This window comes from Dreissena polymorpha, chromosome 5 (genome assembly GCF_020536995.1).
Source record: "Dreissena polymorpha isolate Duluth1 chromosome 5, UMN_Dpol_1.0, whole genome shotgun sequence".
Lineage (NCBI taxonomy): Eukaryota > Metazoa > Mollusca > Bivalvia > Myida > Dreissenidae > Dreissena > Dreissena polymorpha.
The window spans coordinates 31,972,008-31,991,617 of NC_068359.1; the positions used below are offsets into that span (position 1 = coordinate 31,972,008).

Below are 19,610 nucleotides of genomic sequence, written 5' to 3' on the forward strand. Positions count from 1 at the left end.
ATTTAGATTTGCATTAATTCAACTGTCCCTTAAACAGTTACTTCAGCAGAAACTTCCCGGAATCTTACCAACAGACTTTCAATGCTGTCAACGCTCTTGTTGTGTCAGGTCCTCAAGAAAGTTGCTTGTCCAAGATATCTTGGAAGAGTTTGAACATGATTACTGTCTATTGAAAAACCTTAACAACATTGAGCAAGGTAGTTTTATCTTAAAATGGTTATAGTGAAGCTTAATTAACAATCTACATGCCACATGTGTTGCACAATAAGAATTTAACTTGTTTAGAATATTTTGAGCACTAAAAGATACATTTTTGTGTCCAATCATCATGAAACGTGCACAGAACATTTGCTTTTATGATATCATGGCTGAGATGTAAGATGTTTACGGAAACAGCACAAAAGGTGCTCAGCTTCCGGTTTCAGGTGAGCGCACATGATACATGTCATGATTTCCATGGTAGGGTCCCGCTTTTGTGTTGTTTGTCCTGCTGTCCCTATTTGAGATAGTTTGTCTTAAAGCGACTGAAGTTCCATAATTCTACTTAAAAATTCGCTATGCAAGCTCAGTTTTGATAAAAATTTGCTTATCCCTTTATTGCCCCCTGATGGTATTTGTTTTGTTTTCAACAATCAAGCATGTGCCAGTGTTGTTGTTCACACCTTGGCAGTCATTTTCCGGCAAATTAGGGATTTTATCAAGCATTCAATCGATGGTGTTTTTATGATAGGGTTACTTATTGCTTTCGATATTATCGTGGGTATCAAATAGAGGCTTGCCCATCATTTCAATTTATGAAGTCATGCGCATGGTGCACCTATGTTTAATTCCTGAATATTGAGGACATTTGTGTTTATGAAATTCGTAAACACATTTATGGTCAATATTGGCCTGACATTTAGAGTTTTTGTAAGTAGTATACTGATTAAAGTAAAGGCGATATGAAATATTATTGTAGGTGTCTCTGTAGAACAGTCTTGCTTTGAGGTCAAATGTCCCGACAATTTTTTTCGAAATGTCCCGTTTTGGACCAGAAAAATTATAGCATGTATGCAGGTGAGTGACCTAGGGCCTTTTACCCATGTGTAAAAGTTATTGCCATTTTTGTATTTAAATTTTGTCATTGGCTTGTCTTGAAAAGTGTATGTGGTATCTATGTTATTATAAGAATTTAAAAACCTGGCCACCATTGGGCAGGTCCGTGTTTTTATATGGTTAACGTGAAGCTTTATGGACACTCTAGTTGTAACATTGTTTTGCCTAATCATCCTTAAACTCGCTTAGAACATCCATTCTCATGTTATCATCGCTAAGTAACAGTTTCAAGATGGCTATCGTGGAAACAGCAAAAAAGCTGCTCAGCTTCCGGTTTCGGGTGAGTTACCTAAGGCCTTCTGACCTATGGATTAGTGTTATTGCCATTTGCTATATTTAAACTTTATTCTAGGCCAATCTTGGAAACTGTTAATGTTGTGGTATTAATTATATTATATGAATATTTAACCAAACTACCGTTTCCCTCTGACAAAGCAGCACGAGGGGAATATTTCAGGCATGACGAGAACAATTTAATTTATTTTCAAGTTGTCATTTATTTGTTAAGTCGGTCTGTAAATTATGTTTAAGTAAAACGTGCATTTATTTAAGCCTAACTTGCCATTCAAGTGGTGTACAGTTATAAATGCTCTCTGTTCAAACCCATGTTATCAAATTCACTTAAACCAACTATTCTTGCTGATTTATTGATTAAACACTGCCATGTGTGGAGATATTTCTTTTTAAATGCCCAAATAAACCAACCACAATCTCAGGTTTGATCATGTGGTTTTATCTTACCCTACAGTTCATGTTACATAGTTACTTTGTGTACGGAGGTTTCACCTTAAACAAGCTTGATATTATTTTTGTTGGATTGTCGTAGTGTAAGGTGTTACTTGTTAACGGACTATATTGGGCATTATTTATTCAGCTCTTTAATTTAGCCTACAAATATTAAGAGATACCAAAACATTTCAGTTTAATCAAAGGTAAAGGATCTAAAACCGCTGTTGTAAAACTTATTCAGTAGAATGGCAACCTTTTCACAATCCACCATTGACAAGGGATCTGACATGGTCCAAAACTTCTTGTGCTCGACCTGTGAAGATAAGAAACTGGATAATACAGCTGATTTCTACTGTGAATCATGTGTGGCGTTTTATTGCAGAAATTGCATTGGCATGCACAATCAGTTGTTTACAAAACATGCCCCTTTTGGAAGGGGAGATATGAAGAAATGGCCAGTGGCCAAGAAGGTGGAAGATTTTCTTCTGAAATGTGATGTCCATAAAGAAGAAAATCTGAAATTGTTTTGTGATAACCACAGTGAGTTGTGCTGCACAAATTGTGCATTCCTTAATCACAGGTATATTTTTACTTTACTTTAATTATAGAAAAAAACCCACATTCCTTAAGAAAGAAACATAGTTTTTTCAAACTTTATTGCAAGCAACTGAAAGCCAAGTAAATACAATTTGATTATATAAGCAAAATGTTTCAGACAACAATCAATTTGTTTATGTACACTACTTAAAGATAGAAGTCAGCATTAATAAGCATCCTTTGTAAGCGGGTCATTGATTTGTCTCTGAAATGAAGACTTATGTTTTAGATTAAATAAAAAATGATATTTGTAGATTATACCATGTTGTGGACCAAATTATTTTAAGATTTCCATGATAAAAGCCGTATTTTGTTAAATGTTTATAAGTATTTTAAATAATTTAAAGTGTTTTTCCCTTTTCTTTCAGACAGTGCCAAAAAGTAACTCTTATATCCGAGAAAGTGAAAAGTCAGTCCACAGACCTTCAGCAACTGTCAGTTTCTATCCAATCAATTCTGGAACAAATGAAGAAACTTCAAGACAAACAGAAGGCTAGCATGCGGTCTCTGCAAAGTTCGTTTGATGAGCAGTTACACACGATACAGGAAACTCGCCGACAAATAAATGCAGCCTTAGATACGATTGAACAGAAGACACTGACGGAAATGAAAGATACTCTGACCAAACTGCAAGTCTCTGCCAAAATCGATGTTGACAAATGTATAAGGCTAAGGGATGAATTAAATCAACTTCATGACGCCATACAGGACATTAGTGATAAAAGCAAGCTCGAGCTATCCTTCATAGCCACTATAAAATGCAAGGATAAAATAGAACAGTCTAAAACTTTTCTGAAGAACTCTTTTCAGGTTGAAATTTCAATAAAATTCCAGCCTAACAGTGACATTGTACAGTACTTATCCAAACTGTCAGGGGTTGGTAGTATTGAACACAGTGCCCATACATTGATGGGACGAGATAATCCAAACAATGAAATCACTGTTCAGGGGAAGTTTGTACAAAATGTGAAAATATCAGGTGATTCAAAGGAATGCTGTATCACAGCCATCATTGTTCTCCCAGACAGACGGGTCCTGGTTTCAGACAACAATAATAAGAAAATCAAGCTGCTTGATCAGGAATACCAAGTGGTGAGTCACTGGAATGTCAAGGCATATCCAATCGATTTATGTCAGATCACACCCAGTGAGGTGGCTGTGACTTTGAAATGTGAGGTCCAGTTTATCACGGTCAACAACATGCAGCTGGTTACAGGAAGAAATCTTCAGTTACAACATAGATGTACCGGTATTGCCTTCCACCAGGATGACCTGTATATAACTGCTGATACTGCACTGTACAAGTACACACTGAGTGGGAAACTTCTCAGCAAGATGTATGAGGATAAATCAGCTAGGTGTACAGGTAAGAATAATAGCAAATTAATCTTGATATCATTAGGAATATGTGCAATGAATCAATTTGTTATGAACTATCTGTTTATTGTATCCAACACTGTTAAGAATAAAATTTAATGTTTAGTTAATTTAGACATTTCATGTCTATGCCATGTCTAAAAGATTGTGATTTCATTAAATTAAATTGATATTAAATTTATGGATTAGTAAAATTTGGCATATTTGTTGGATCTTGAAATTGTGTTGTTTTTTAAATAATGTATGATATTAAACTTTGGACCTAAAACTAAGTTGAACATTTGATTTTGTCATGGAGCGGACACCACAAAATTCGTTGAAAATTTATCTATATATTGATTTCAGAGTAGACACTGCGTACTTTGTAATAATTGTTTGTAACCTTTAAATTGTGTTTTGGTTAATTTTTAATTCTCAGTAACTGACTTTGAATTTCTAATTTTACAAGTGACTTTTGTAACTATGAAGAAACTAGATACAGTATTTTAATTTCAGCAACACAAATATCTATAGTTATTATTTTGTATGATTGACTGTCATGTAAACTTTTTCAATATCATTATGTGTCGATAACATTATAATCATGTGTATATGTGTTGGTAATGTCTTTCTATTGCATTTAGTGATTTCATTTCAAACATCAGTCTTGTATAAACATTTCAAACATTGAGCGAACACAAAACACCGGATCAGAACTTCCTGCCACACATATTCATTTTTATTGGATTCTATAAAGATCTTGGTGATTTGTTGTATCTGGTTTATCAACACATTAGAAATACAGTTTCAATGAGATTTGTTATTACGGAAGCGCACCCGTAATGATTTTCCGCGATTTCTTCGAAGATTGAAGAGCCTTTTTACCTGTTTACTTATGGATATCTAATTATAGCAGATACTAATGCGAAGATGTCGTGGCCGAGTGGTTAAGGCGATAGACTAGAAATATCTTGGGATCCTCCCGCGCAGGTTCGAATCCTGCCGACAACGCCTTCTTTTTGCGACGCTTTTTATTTCTTTCTAACGTATAGCATATAAGCTATGTTTATTGTTAAATATGTTGGAATTTTTATGCACATTCTTCAATTTTTTAAATTAAAACAACGTTATGGCTAAATTGGGTGATTTACTGCTGAAAATACGAATCATGCATGTTTCATTTTTATTTCAAGAAGTAAACGGTAAATCTATCTATTTCTTGGTATTTTTGCTGTATATAGTGTATCTATAAAAACTAAGTTCCAAATATTATTTCAATGATACTATTTTGAATATTATGACACTTTGTTTTTAACCAACCCAATTTTTACTTGGCTAAAACCACTTACATTTCTTGGCGTTCTTCCATAGTTAACAAGTTATAAAAAATAGATGGTAAAAGAATACTTATTTCATCTTGTTTAAACTTTGAACACCTTTACTGCATCTGTACACAACAACTGCATGCCCATATTTAGAAATCTGGATGAATTATGGATCTTTCATAAACCCCAGGAGTGCAAATCAACTGGACAAAAGCCGAGCGTGGGGTGGTTTTGAAAAAATCAGTATATTATTTTTTTAAAGCATGGAAAGCCTACCTAAAAATGTGCGTGTAGTTCAGTGAAATGATAACTACTATACATATAATTCTATATGTTTATGTTACTCTGTTTTGCAGTATACAGGTGTGCTGTGAGTATCAAAGGGGACAAGTTGTACATCACTAATTCCTCCCAGGACAAGCTCCTCACCCTGGCCAGGGATGGTTCAGTTCTTGCCACCTTTACTGACCACGCACTACAAGACCCAGGTGGTGTCCACGTGACACCTGCCGGCCAGGTGCTGGTATGTGGATACAAGTCCAACACTATCTTACAGGTGGACAGTCAGGGTAATAGGAAGCTTTCCACTCTGGTTACAGGGGAAGATGGAGTTGTGAATCCTTATTCAGTCTTCTACAACAGACACACTGCGTCCATCATTGTTGGTCTCCTTAACAGCAGTATCCTCGTGTTCAATGTGCAATAGCGTAATTCTACAAGTATCTTGATTTATTATTCAGATTATTTAAATAGCAGATCAGATTGTGTTATGTGTAAGAACAGTGTGTTATGATACTAAACATTGTTAGTTGTTTTGCAGTTGCATTTGTTTTGTAAACAGATAATGTTATGAAATCAAAGAATGTAGAGAGTTTCTGTGAACATTAGAACTGCATATAGTTAATTATTGTGTTTCATTGATATTATTTGTTTTTTTGTATTTCTATTTGACTTAACACATTCACATGAACTGCTTGAAAATTAAAAAAAAATGTCTAGAAAATAATGTTTGTTATTTACATTTCCTAACAATCACATTTGTTTTAATTATTATAACTTAACTTTGTTTAATCTTTGTTTTTTAATTATGATGTATTGTTGTTGTTTTTCTGCACTGAATTATGCACTGTCTTTAATTGCACTGCATTTTATCTGTAATATTATAAAACATAAGTATTTGGTCAATCAAATATTACGTAATTACTCTTAAGCAAAACAACATTCTGCTTCCTTCATAGGACGACACTGTTTCAAATGCTGTTGGGTGAATATATTATTTTCAAACAAAATACAGGGTTTTTTAACCAATTACTCGAATGTAATGGTCCATTGCCCTCTGACATGCATGCCAGGTTGAATGACCTTAATCGGGTTGTAAAAATCCATGATCGAAGTGTCACAAAATAAGCAAAAACAGGGCCAATGTATGAAGAATAGTGCGGTAAAATATACTGTCCGAAAATTTAGAGACATTTATTATGGACGAAAACCTGTATGTCCGAAAATTAAGAGTCGCGAAAAAGAATTATTTTTGCCTACAAGAGGGTGTCCAAAAACTAAGAATGTCCGAAAACTTAGAGTAATGCAGTTAGAGTAATGATTAAAAAAGATTAATTTGGAGATTAAATCGTCAAAAAGCTGGCACAGCACTCCTATATTGATGTGGGTGTGATTCAGCTAAGAATTGTGCAGAAAAAAACTTACTGACAATAGTAAGCTGAATGGTATTTGGTCTAATTGATATGACTTTTCACTAATAAAAAACAAGCATCAATACTGTGTACCAGTATCGTATTTTTTCAAGATATTCCTTGTTCAGATAATTGTTTGTACATAATATGTAATTTGTTGAACGCATGAGGTTTATTTTTGTATATTATATTATTGGGACTTAAGCTTAAAATGGATCAATTCAAATACTGCATTCAGGTTATATGATTTATATTTATTTTATCTTTATGATTTGTATAGTCGGCGGTTACACAGTTTATGACAGCATTTCAGTCAAACCTTTCTCACACTTTTCATAGTGTAGCTGGTTAACCTGTAGTGAGTGCACATTCTTATATCAGTTACTGATAACTACCCTTCGTTAATCAGAGGCAATAATTGAAGGCATTCAAATGAACCTTTAGTTCAATCGTTAGGAAACTTTCTCAGAAGGTTTGTTATAATGATATCAGATTCAGTGTTGAGTTAAAAGTGTTTCCAGCCTGTTGAAAAACATGGCCGCCAAGGGGAAGAGAATTTCCCTTATAAGTCTACATTGAAACCTAGTCAACTATCTTGAAGCCAAATTTTGTGCACACTCTTCATGAAACTTGCTCAGAATGTTCTTGCAATAATAACTCATGTTGAAAAAAGGCTCCAGTTTGTTGAAAAAATATGGCTGCAACGGGATGTGTAAGTTAGCTTCTAATTTTGTCTGAAGTGAAAACTTTTATGACAGGTTTAAGATGACAATTACCATTAACAAGATACTATGATATTGTGATACTAAAGATGTTTTTGATGATGATAAGCCAACTGTCTAATGATATTGAAATACTTTAGAAAGTAATTATTACACATAGTTCAGATCATAATATTTATTTTTCCGGAAAATCACATAATGATAAAATTAATAAAACAACAACAAATGTTTCATTTGAATCGTATTTAACCTTTCATCCAATATGTAAGAAGTCCAACATCATTTATGTAATTTCATTCTACCTACGCTTGTTTGAAAAGGTAAGTAGTTGAACATCACTTAGGTCATACTCTTCTATCTAGGCTTGATTAAAAGGTACGTAGTCCAACATTGCTTACGTCATCCCATTCTACCTACGCTTTATTGAAAGGGTAAGTGGTAAAACCTTGTTTATGTCATCCCATTCTACCCACAACTGATTGAAAAGGTAAGAAGTCCAACATTGCGTATGTCATCCCATTCTATCTATGCCTGATTGAAAAGGTAAGTAGTCCAACATCACTTACGTCTTCCCATTATATCTACGCCTGATTGAAAATGTAACCAGTCAAACATCATTTACTTCATCCCATTCATTGAACGCTTGATTAAAAAGGTAAATAGGCGACCATCGCTTACGTAATTCCATTCTACATACACTTGATTGAAAAGGTAAGTAGTCCAATATTGCTTTCGTCCTCCCATTCTATCTATACTTGATTTAAAAGGTAAGAAGTCCAATATTGCTTTCGTCATCCCATTCTACCTATGCTTGATGAAAAGGTACGTAGTCCAACATCACTTACGTCATCTCATTCTACCTAAGCCTGATTGAAAAGGTACGTAGTCAAACATCGCTAACGTCATCCCATTCTACCTTCGCTTGATAGAAAAGGTATGTAGTCCAACATTGATTACGTCATCCCATTCTACCTACGCTTAATTGAAAGGTAAGTAGTTCAACATTGCTTATGTCATCCCATTCTATCTATACTTGAATGATTGAAAGGTTAGTAGTCCAACATCATTTATATTATCTTGAATGGAAAATGCTATACTAAAGGAATCGGAAAAATCACGTTTGGGTTCTGGGCCCGTATTCAACCCATTCTTAGACTTTAGAATGAGGAATAGTCTTGGAACCAAGAAAAATTCGTTCAGTCCGTTTTACTGCTTTTTTTTAAGGGCCAGACTAACATTGATATATTCCAATAGTGAGTAATACACATGTTGTCATCCAACAGCTCTTTAGCTTAAACCATTGATTTATTACATTTTTTGTGATTCTATAGGGAAATGCAATTAATCAGACATGTAAAAGGTTGTAAAATTTGATTTATAACATATCAAAGTGTTTGTCATCGGCCACTGACATCTTCAATGTTACAAGAAAACTGAATGTCAGAATAACGCCCTTTGTCTCACCATCTAAACACTGTATATGTAATATTCTATTCTTACATGTATTAGTCTAAAACAGCACATATAAAGTTCCCATATAAAAAGTAGGAATGAGTTATTAAACCACTCAATTAAGTGCAGAGCACTATTTTATAGAAGTTGGTTGAAATAATTTGATAAAGTTTTTCTGTAAAAAGCTTTTTAACAAAGTTGTAACAAACAAATCATTTCTGTAAAGTTGGCACAAATCTTCTATCCATTATCTTAGACTACAAAATTGTGATATCGAAATTCAGAAAAGTTTCCATACATTTTTTTCTTTCGTTTATTTGCTTTTTATTTGTAATTCTTAGCCTAATTTGTTATTTGTGGGTACAATATATTGGCCCTCTTGAATCCAAAGCATACAGACAGTTGAGTAACTTAGCTTGAACTACTCGGTGAATGTCCAATCTAAAAATACAAATGCAAAGTCATCATACTTTACGCTGATAAAAAAGCAATTGAAGGCTCGTGAATTTTCCTGTTTAAGGATACACAGTTAACAAGTATAAACTAACCAAGATTAAAGAACCAATCCCTATATAAATCTAAGGCTCTACGTGCCGAATCATAGCTTTTCCAAAGGTGAATCAGCATTAACACGAAGAATCTGTCTGATTTATTTGCCATGTTCATCGATAAAACACTGTGTGCGGTTGGCTGTCTTTACAAGCAGATAAGCTTGCTTTCATATTAAGTCTGATTAATCAAATGTTGCATTATATTGTCATAGCCTGCTAACATATCGAGTCTTATTTATCAAACGTTATCGTGTCAAGAGTTTTTTTTCCAATGCTCAACTCAGGACTTGTGTATACCATGCCAGACAAACTTCTAAAATGTCACCAGCACCAATATCTAGCTATTAGGGAAAACAAGTATGGCTCGACCGCGGGTGTTTATATAGCCTGTTTCGATTTTTGATCGCTGGCAGAAAGAAAAACGGTATGAAATTACCTTTTAAAGCTTGATTTTTCCCTAATTAGTTTTAGCTCAACCACTCGCCTACATGTCGGCTTTGTTGTCAAGGTCTATGTAATGCTCAGGTTAAGATTTCTGTACAACATCTTTATTTTACTATTTGTACTACAAGTATTAAATAGAAACTTCACACATATAGTCGAGGCCACTGTATAAGGTGACAGACCTAGTTTCATAACTCTGACCTGCAATTTAGCAGTAGTGTGCCCTCTATGTCGCCCAACAGGCCTGGATAAGAAATGTTTATCTGAAAAAACATCTTGATCGAAAACGATTTCCAGGAGTCCAAATATAACAAGGTGGTTGAAGCCTGCGCACTGAAGCCAGATTTTGATATGTTGCCGGCTGGTGATCTTACAGAAATTGGCGTAAAGGTTTACCAGTTTTCGTTGTAACATATTGTCCACCTACTCTTCAGAAACTGGATTAGTAAAATATTCAATAAAGCCTAAACTGCACTGAACAAGTTAATTTATGCCTTTTTTCTTCTTGGTTAAAGACGAGACAAAAATTTACTTAGTGATCATGGCTTTAAGAAGGATCAGGAACTGTCCTACAAATTATGTTTGCAATCAATTTCACACTTATTGTTATCCTACATGGCCCTGAAATGTTGATTTGTTTATCTTATTTCTATGCATCAATTAGAAAAAATGCATTAGAATAACATATCTTAAAAGTAACTTAGATAAAACAAATTATTTTTTTCGGGGTAAAGCGAAAAAAATTACCATCGTGTGTAATGTCTCGTGAAAAAATAAAATTTCTCACTTAATTTAGAAAATATTTTACAATATTACCAAAAAGTTACAAATAGTTTTTCTGTTTTGTATGTGACAAATAATTAATTAAGTATTTCTCATATATTAATCCTCACAAAATAGTGTACTTTGAGGAAGAGTGGTATGTGATAAACAATAGAAAGGGCTTTGCTACTGAGCAATGACAAATCGTGCTATAGGTAATTAAGGATCTTAAGTATTTAAAAAAAAAACCTAGTTGGCATTTTTGGCAGATGTTCAATTGACTTTGACGTTTCGTTTAATCCTATTTGTTTAAGCTTAATAGCATCGGCAGCTTACAGAAACGATCTATAGTCCATTTCCTGGGTAAAACCAGTACTTTGGTGTCTTTGGTGAATATCAAAAGAAGGCTTCCACAGTTGGTATCAAACCTGTGACCTCCTGGGTGCTAGGAGAACAACATATCAACTTTCCCACATCGACCTTAACTTTGTATTAAGACTTAACTATAATAATTTTGTATTTGTATTAAGACTTTTTTTTAGAAATTTTTAATAAGACTTAATCTTTATTATTTTATAATAAGATTTTGTTTTTATTATTTATTATTAAGACTTTATTTTTATCATTTTTTAAAAATACTTTATTTTATTTTATTTTTATTAAGATTTTTTTTTTATTTTTATCCAGACTAAATTTTTATTATTCTTTATTTAGACTTTATATTTATTATTTTTTATTAAGACTATATATTTTTTTTATTGAGAATATCTTTTAGGGCATTAACCTCAGTGGAGGACAAACGCAGCGAGTTTTCTGGGAAAATGGGGCTTAATGCACGTGAGAAAAATGTCATCCGAGATTAGCCTGTGCAGCACGAGTCAGTTTGGCTTGGGCGGCCGGGCAACATACATCTACTTTGACAGGGACAGCTCATCGCTGGAAAACACAACTTTGATCATGTTTTTTTGAAATAATGACCCGTCTTTAACGTTTTGGAGAAAATAATGCAGTCGAGAGAACGCGTGAACTTCTCTTGATAAAATAGAGTGGAACGACACGCATGTACAGTGTAATAAAAGTCAATGTAATGCTTCATTAGATGTCATTGATGTGACAAATATATTATAGTTATAAACGATTTTGTGTTTTTTTTTACATAATATACATATCCATTAGCGCAATCTTGTCTAGTGCTACCATATTCGCACTCTGCATCAGCAGACGATTTATTCCATAAATCCGGAGGAGTCCGGAGATAGCCGATGTATCACGATTGCCATATCCGCTATAAAGTCCACAAGGTTGTGTGGCCCCATTTGCGGACATAATGGCTCCTCATCAGATTATACACAGAGGCGTATCTGGAGCTACACTGTTCGGATATGTCATAAGGCCCATTTTTGCACGACGTTTCTTAAATAAGAACATGCTGATTTTACTTTGTCAATTTACAACAAACGTTTAACATGAATTTACATGTAATAACACATTATAGATTTATAATTCATTTGATAAATATACTATTAAATAGCATAAAATTAATATGTAAAATCTTACTCATTATTTATCTTTTAGACATACAACACGGGAATAATACGATTATTTTGCAGATTTATTTGTATTCAATAAAGTTGCCTCGTCCCACTTATAGCCTTATTTTTTAAGTCCAAAACAAAAAACAAAAATGTTAATAAATGTGTATACATGAAGTCACTTCATACAATAAGTCTATAAATAAGAAGGCATGGACATTTTCAGTTTCAAAGCTTTCATTCACGGACATTGAATATTTCGTCATCTTAATCGCAGTTCAGCATATGCATAAAGTCGTTTCGATATCGGACAGATGGTGATTGATCTCTGTCTGAAAAACTATTTTGGCTTAAAACTAAGCGGGTGTTTTGAAAAAATAACACCAAATAATAGTAATTTAGGGCGTATGAACGGGATTTCCCGCAAACATATACTCATTAATCACAGCCATGTGTATTACCATGTTTCAAACATTTAATGTTAAACATTCATATAAGGCGATCTCTGATGAAACGGTGCTTAACGTGCTTAAAGTGTCGTGTCAGCTTAGCATGTAAGGACTGCTCGTATCTATTCCCTGCTGCCATTACACCATATAATGATGATTGAGTAAATTATTATAATAATACGTGTACGTGTAAATTATTTAAAATATTGTTTTATTATTTATTTATTGCTTATGTTTTTTTACTGTAAACCAGATATAAATTTCAATTATGTAGAAAATAATACTGACTTGCATGCAATAAGAAAATGGATCAAACAATTAATCTTCCTATACCTGAAACGTATTTATTTTTGAAATCAGTTGCTACCATTAAGTCACATACGAAGGATTCCATTGCAAAACTCCATGTCAAACAATGAAACAGTTTGTCAAGTGGGGATTATAAATCATTGATAAAAAAAATGAGAGGACAACTCACTATTGACTGCCTTTATGACTACAAGCAGAGTTATCCCTATAAGACACAGTGCTTTTATAAAAGAAGAAACTTCAGGAAAAGACAACACAATATCGACTGTCTAAATGACAAGAAGCAGAGTTACCCCAACTCGACACAGTCCTTGAATAATGAAAGTTAATTTAGGAAAAGACAACCCACTATTGCCTGCCTAAATGAGAACATGCAAAGTTATCCCTACTCAGCACACTGCTTTAAAGATAAAAAAAATATTCAGGAAAAGACAACTCACAAATGACTAGATTAATAACTACCAACATAGTTATCCCTACTAGGCACAATGGTTTAATTATAAAGAACATTCAGGAAGCATGATACATCATCCGAAAGGTCCATACTGTCGATTACCACGTTATATATAGCATCATTTTAATATATTGCATTTAAAAAAATCTTTGTTGTGTCTTTACCCCTTTATTGCCTGCGAAATGCTTCATGTTGTTGTATCCGGTATGGTCTTGTTAGCGGGAAGAGCAAATCAGTTAAAACCGATACTGTCAACTACTGGTTATATACACGTATATCAATGTTTAGGTGACATACAGTTATATCCATGTTGAGACGTACTTGCTAACTGTGAACAAGTAACTTATTCGGACTGACATAAAAAACGAAACAATTACATTCATAAGAAGAACATATTTTATTTATAAAAAAAAAACAACCTGTTAAATGTATGCCCTTAACAAAAGTTACAACGCAACAAATAATGGAATAAAAATAACAAGAGACGAATTAAGGAAAGACCAACCCGGGTCATTTGGATTAAAAGACTTTGGCCGTAACGTCTGTGCAGTGCCGGGTTAGCACCGCGGAGGCCATAGGCGGTGAAATATTGGGGCCCACGCCTAAACCCCTATTTCCTAATATAACGCCTGTGCCAAGTCGATTCAAAGATCTATCATTATTGATCTTTAGTCGATTTTAGTCGTTTATATTACCTTACCATTGCCATGGCTGGCAAGACATACGTGGTCGATTTTTGTCGTTTAAATTACCTTACCATTGTAACAATGTCATGTTATATTACATTATAATTATTAGATTAAAATTTAACAATAACACTAGTTAAAAAAATTCTTTCGTCACGTTCTCATGGGGCTCCTAAACGCCTCGCGGCCCATAGGCAGCTGCTTACTCTTCATAATGGGAAATCCGGGACTGCACAAGTCGAACCGGTTAGCGCAGACGAGCTTAAAATGGGTAATCCGGGACTGCACAAGTCGAACCGGTTAGCGCAGACGAGCTTAAAATTTCGAACCGGTTAGCGCAGACGAGCTTAAAATAAATTGTGCCGCTGACACGATTCTCGTTCCTGGCGCATGTGAGTTTGGTTGGTGGTCACCATACTGGACAGGTGGGGTTTCCTCTGGGTACTCCGGTTTCCCCCCACAGCACAAGACCACCTCAAAATTAAAAATATATCAGTAAACAATAAATAGCTGGAAATTGCAGCTATCATTTAAAATTCGTCCTCACTTTCGCGAGTCTAAAACCTGATAAGAAAACACCCCGGGTCCTCACATAATGCTGCCTCATGCGCGGACGGACCTCATAAACATCGAAATACACACACACAGCTTCGCGCTCCGTTGAAAACGGAACTGCTGTAATCTATAAATTATCTTTAATGAACGCATTGCTAATGAGCTCGAAAAGAGATAGAGATAGTTCAAATCAGCATTGACTTTCGGCTTGAACACATCGGATTGCAAAGTTCGCGCAATGAATCTGACAGTCTACCTGTACGCAATTTTTCTTATTGCTGTGAAAGGTATAAAGGGATTTAAATATCCAAGTTTCTTAGCGGCAATATTAATGTGGAAAAAGTATGTGCTGAAAGTTATCGCGTCTTTACAAGAGTTGGTGTTTCAAGCGCCACTGAGTGCGCTACTGTCTGTAGCGAAACAAATGAGTGCGATGCCATCTTCTTTTCGGCCGTCAACGGTTCATGCACAGGATGCACGAAACTAACCAACGTTTCATCAGCGTTGGTGGCGTAAACAGCAAACGTCTTCTATCAGTTTGGTACGGTGTTTGCATTTGTTCGAAATTATATGTTACTTACCTTTCTTAAAAATCATTCAAATTTATATTTACCATTAATGTAAATATTTTTCAGATATATGAACTAAAGACACATTAAAAAGGAACCCAATTTTTCTGTGAATTCCAACTTCTCGGAATGGCAATATGGAACGTCCAGATACTTTTTCGATGTCAGCAAAAAAATGAACTACTCCGACGCAAAGGTTTCAGTAGCCTATTATCGTGTGTTTTCTTATCTTTTTGCATTCCTTCCACCATTTTTGAAACAATGAACTTGTTGGTAGGGTCAACAACATCAAGCAGCTTGCAATGAAAAGCTATATATATATATATCCGCGATAGTTGACATACTTAACTCTTTAATGGTTGCATAAAAGGAACGCTGTGCTCTTAAAAAAGATCAGAATGGGTACAAAACAGGATATGCCGATTGATAGGGACGATCAGCAGTTTAAGTGATATATTATGCAGATGCGCGGAGACTTGAGTATTTTGAAACATGTATAGCTCTTAAAACTTCGATTTATGTCATGGATTGAGGACAATCTTGATAATGTTAACGTGTACTGCGATTGTTGATTGTATTCATTTATAAACTGAAACAATACATTCTTGTTGCAATATTATCCTCAGATAATTATACGATATGTATAACTTTGCAAGTACAAAGTAAAGCCACTCTTATCTTCAATAATAACTACACCATCAAACAATTTGATGGCCACAAATCGTGGTCACGGACACAAGCACATGTTTATTATAATACGTTGCATTTTATGGTGTAAGCTTTATCATACGGTAAATTAAAAGTGTAGGACACACACATGATGACATTTTTTTCAAGTCGTAACATTATTTAAATTGTGCACTTCAGTCCATTGAGTATTGTATCATTTAACATGTGTAATATTTGTTATATTCAGCAAGTCCTAAATCAAGATAAATATGTCATATACTTTCGTGTATGAATCCGTCCGTCTACAAAGCGTGCATAGGCAGTAGATAGTTTAGACATGCACTCCTGTATCTTTTACACATAACAACATTGATTAATTCCACAAGGATAAAATTCTGTATTGCATAGTATGTTGTGTATCAAATTTCGAAATGTGCATTACATTGCTCAAACGTGTAGACCATTCACCGAATATTCAGGCCTTTGTTGTCTTCCTAAGTCCCAGGGTCTTGATATTGGCATGAAATAACTTAACAATAGCGCAGCTACAGAGTTAATGCATTTTATTGCTGAAGCAGCGCGGGAAAAATCATAAAGAGTATTGAGGATAGTAAATTCATTGCCGTAATTTCAGACGGTACAATATATGCCTCATATCAGGAAGCGGACCTTATTTAAGTTGGCAAAAGGGGATAATTAAATCTGGCATAATATTGCGTGTGAATTAATACATTAAAGATCAATAAAATAGTGACTGCTAAATAGGTCAACCAGTTTTTGATGAGGACAAGTAGATGTTCAAAGTTACTTGCCCCCGGGCAAGTCAGTGAAAATTTCTAACGTTAACCCCCATGCCAACTATTATATTTGTATTACATCCGCTTATGTGATTAATATTCAGTTATATACTTAAAACATACATAAAAGTGAAACGTTTCGGAAGAAACACGACTTACAAGAACAATTCAACACTTGATTAAATACGTGAATTTCACACCTGCTGTTTTGCAGCATCGTCAACTCAAATCCTATTTAAGTCAATGCGATTATATTATATCTCTATCACGCTTACTGCACTCAAAGTTTAACTGTACTACTGTTAAAATGCTGTATAAACTAAACATATAATAGGATCCGTATAAACCTACTAGTTTATTAAAATTAAAATAATTAACATATTCATATTTTATTTAAAAAGAAATCGTAATTTAAATTGTCAACATTTTTAAAGCATATCTGGCTTTATGTTAACACCGAAAATACAGCGTTATATGCAATGTACATTATTTGCAATATATGTTGTTGTATTACTTTTATTATTAGTTTTTTTTTTCAATAATTAGAATATATATGTGCGCATCATATAGACGTCTTTCATTAAAACAAATGCTTGCACAGTTGGTCCATGCATTGTCACTCGTCATGAAAAATAGATCAACATAACAATGACAACGTTGGAAAAGATTAAGCCATTAAAAAAATATACACAATAAACGGAATATTATAAATTTATATAACTGAATTTTTACGGGTAGCAATTATTTTTAAATAACCAGTCATTTAAAAATAAAATTGCACCAGGCTCTATCAATTTATTGTCAATACAAATCTGAATTAAATCAGAGTTTTAATGCCGGTGTTGTATTTTGATGTCGTACTCTTTTTTTAAAGCATATTAAGCATTTTTTAAGATATTAAATTCCAGAGTTACGCAGTCCGCACATTTCATTACACACACGTTAACGCAGTCCGCACTTTTCATTACACACACGTTAATCCGTAATTACTCCTGCTGTCGATTTAACCGAAAATAGACAAAATCTGTTTATACTTGATTACAAATAAGCTGCACAAAATGTAAATTCTGCGCATGTTGCTAATTAAGCTTTAAACCTTACGTTAGGATGGATTGAATACTTCAGGTATATAAACGTCTGCATTTGAGCTGCATTACTGAATGCTTAGAATCCTCCGAGCAACGTCAACGGTGAGTCTTTTAATTTGCCTTTAAGGATATTTATTATTTAATGATATTTTCAGTTAAATATTTATCCTGTATCACACTGCATCATATAATTACAAACTTCCATAAATTGCTTCCGAATCAAAGGAAAGAACGTGAACACATAAAGAAGGATTGTTTGACGGATGATTTTTGAAAAAAAAACGACTTCTGTTGATGCATTTTTTAACCTGCTGATTTTTTACAAAATGGTCAGTACATTTTTAATATTATGGTCAGAAAATTGTGGAAAGATGTAGCTGAGATTAATAGGAATTCAAGTAATATACTTAAAAATTATCGCAATCAATTTCATTGTCAGATTCGGTATTTCAGTTTTGACGACCTTGTTCTGCCCTTCTAATTGTATTATATTTGCTTTTAATGGAAAATATTGGAGGATCCATAAGTATGCTTGATAAATGACTCAGTCTCTGCAGAACAGTTTTGTTGTTTATCGGACGCCAATGACCGTGCACCACTTGTAAACGTTTCTTTTGTTACGTTGTTTTATTTTTAACTACATTGTCCGAAACTGTCTACATACTATTATAATTATTTCTTAGCCTATAATTCCATAAGTGCGGCTTATTTTTTATATTCATAAATATAAAGCATTACATGTATATTTGCTCCCTAATTATTGACACTCAAATATAAATAATTACATTCACATCAGAATATTTAGTTTAAGTATTATTTTTCTCGCACTATGTTGTTTAATGTTATTTTGATATATGTTGTTCATTACTGTCTATGCTTCAAACACTATTTTTATTGAGTATATTGTTTGCTTGGGTATTCCAGTAACGATCACTCAAGATGAACACCAAACAGTTGATGTGTTTGTTAGTCGCGGCCGTAGTGCTTCTAGCGATTGCTCCGGTAGCAAACGCCCAATACTATGATTACGGATATGGCGGTAACAACTATGGCTACCCCGGAAACTATGGCTACGGGGGAAACTATGGCGGGTATCCAGGAAATTATGGCAACTATGGCAACTATGGCGACTATGACAACTATGGTGGCGGATGGTTATACAAAATCCTCGGAGGGGGTGGCAAAGGCAAATACGGCTATGGCAAATAATAAATGTCGTAAAGGTAAGTGTGATATCTTCAGTTCTGTTTATCTACTTATCATAATGGGCATACGTGAATTGATTGTGTTTGGTATAAGATGTGTTTTTGTAAAACACAGCCTAAACGAAAAAAAAAAAATCAATAACGCAAATATTTTTAAAATCTCAAACACGATTTACAATGCCTTTTATGTCTTAAATGCAATATAATGGTTATCAACATAATGTTACAATGAGTGCATATGGTTTGAATATTCCATTTGTGTATATACGTAAGAAACAAGAGTGGTCACGATGTTAATTTTCATTAACCTTTTTTCTCAAGGCAAAGTTCAACTTATCTTAACTGTCCTTTGCATCGACACATGAAGTATCATTTGAGTATGTTCACAGGCGTTCCCACTCAGCGTAACACATTTATGAAGATTTATAATCCTTTTATTACGCTCAAATTTGTCATTTCTGTTTCAGGAAAACGCATCTTACAACACCACACTTAGATACATGTAAAGCAACCGTTTCCTTGTAATTTACGTTCCAATAAAGTTTTAGACAGCAATACATAAACTAAATCGCA

At 34.0% G+C, this 19,610-nt stretch overlaps 1 protein-coding gene, 1 long non-coding RNA gene and 1 other non-coding gene across 4 annotated transcripts; all 3 read left to right on the top strand.

Moving 5' to 3' along the window:
- The first annotated feature begins 1,741 nt into the window (after positions 1-1,741).
- LOC127881775 (uncharacterized) lies at positions 1,742-6,150 on the top strand. Its single transcript, XM_052429915.1, has 3 exons — positions 1,742-2,404; positions 2,790-3,787; positions 5,459-6,150. The coding sequence occupies exons 1-3, from the start codon at positions 2,070-2,072 to the stop codon at positions 5,806-5,808; spliced, it is 1,683 nt and encodes a 560-aa protein (XP_052285875.1). The 5' UTR covers positions 1,742-2,069; the 3' UTR covers positions 5,809-6,150.
- Positions 4,707-4,788, top strand: Trnas-aga (transfer RNA serine (anticodon AGA)). The gene has a single exon. It is a non-coding gene; the product is annotated as a tRNA-Ser (tRNA).
- An 11,703-nt stretch (positions 6,151-17,853) lies between the features above and the next one.
- Positions 17,854-19,610, top strand: LOC127881794 (uncharacterized). Of its 2 annotated transcripts, XR_008050273.1 has the most exons (3): positions 17,854-17,934; positions 18,757-19,055; positions 19,505-19,610. It is a non-coding gene; the product is annotated as an uncharacterized LOC127881794 (long non-coding RNA). The 2 variants fall into 2 exon arrangements; XR_008050272.1 differs by lacking the exon at positions 17,854-17,934 and having other exon boundaries at positions 18,754-19,055.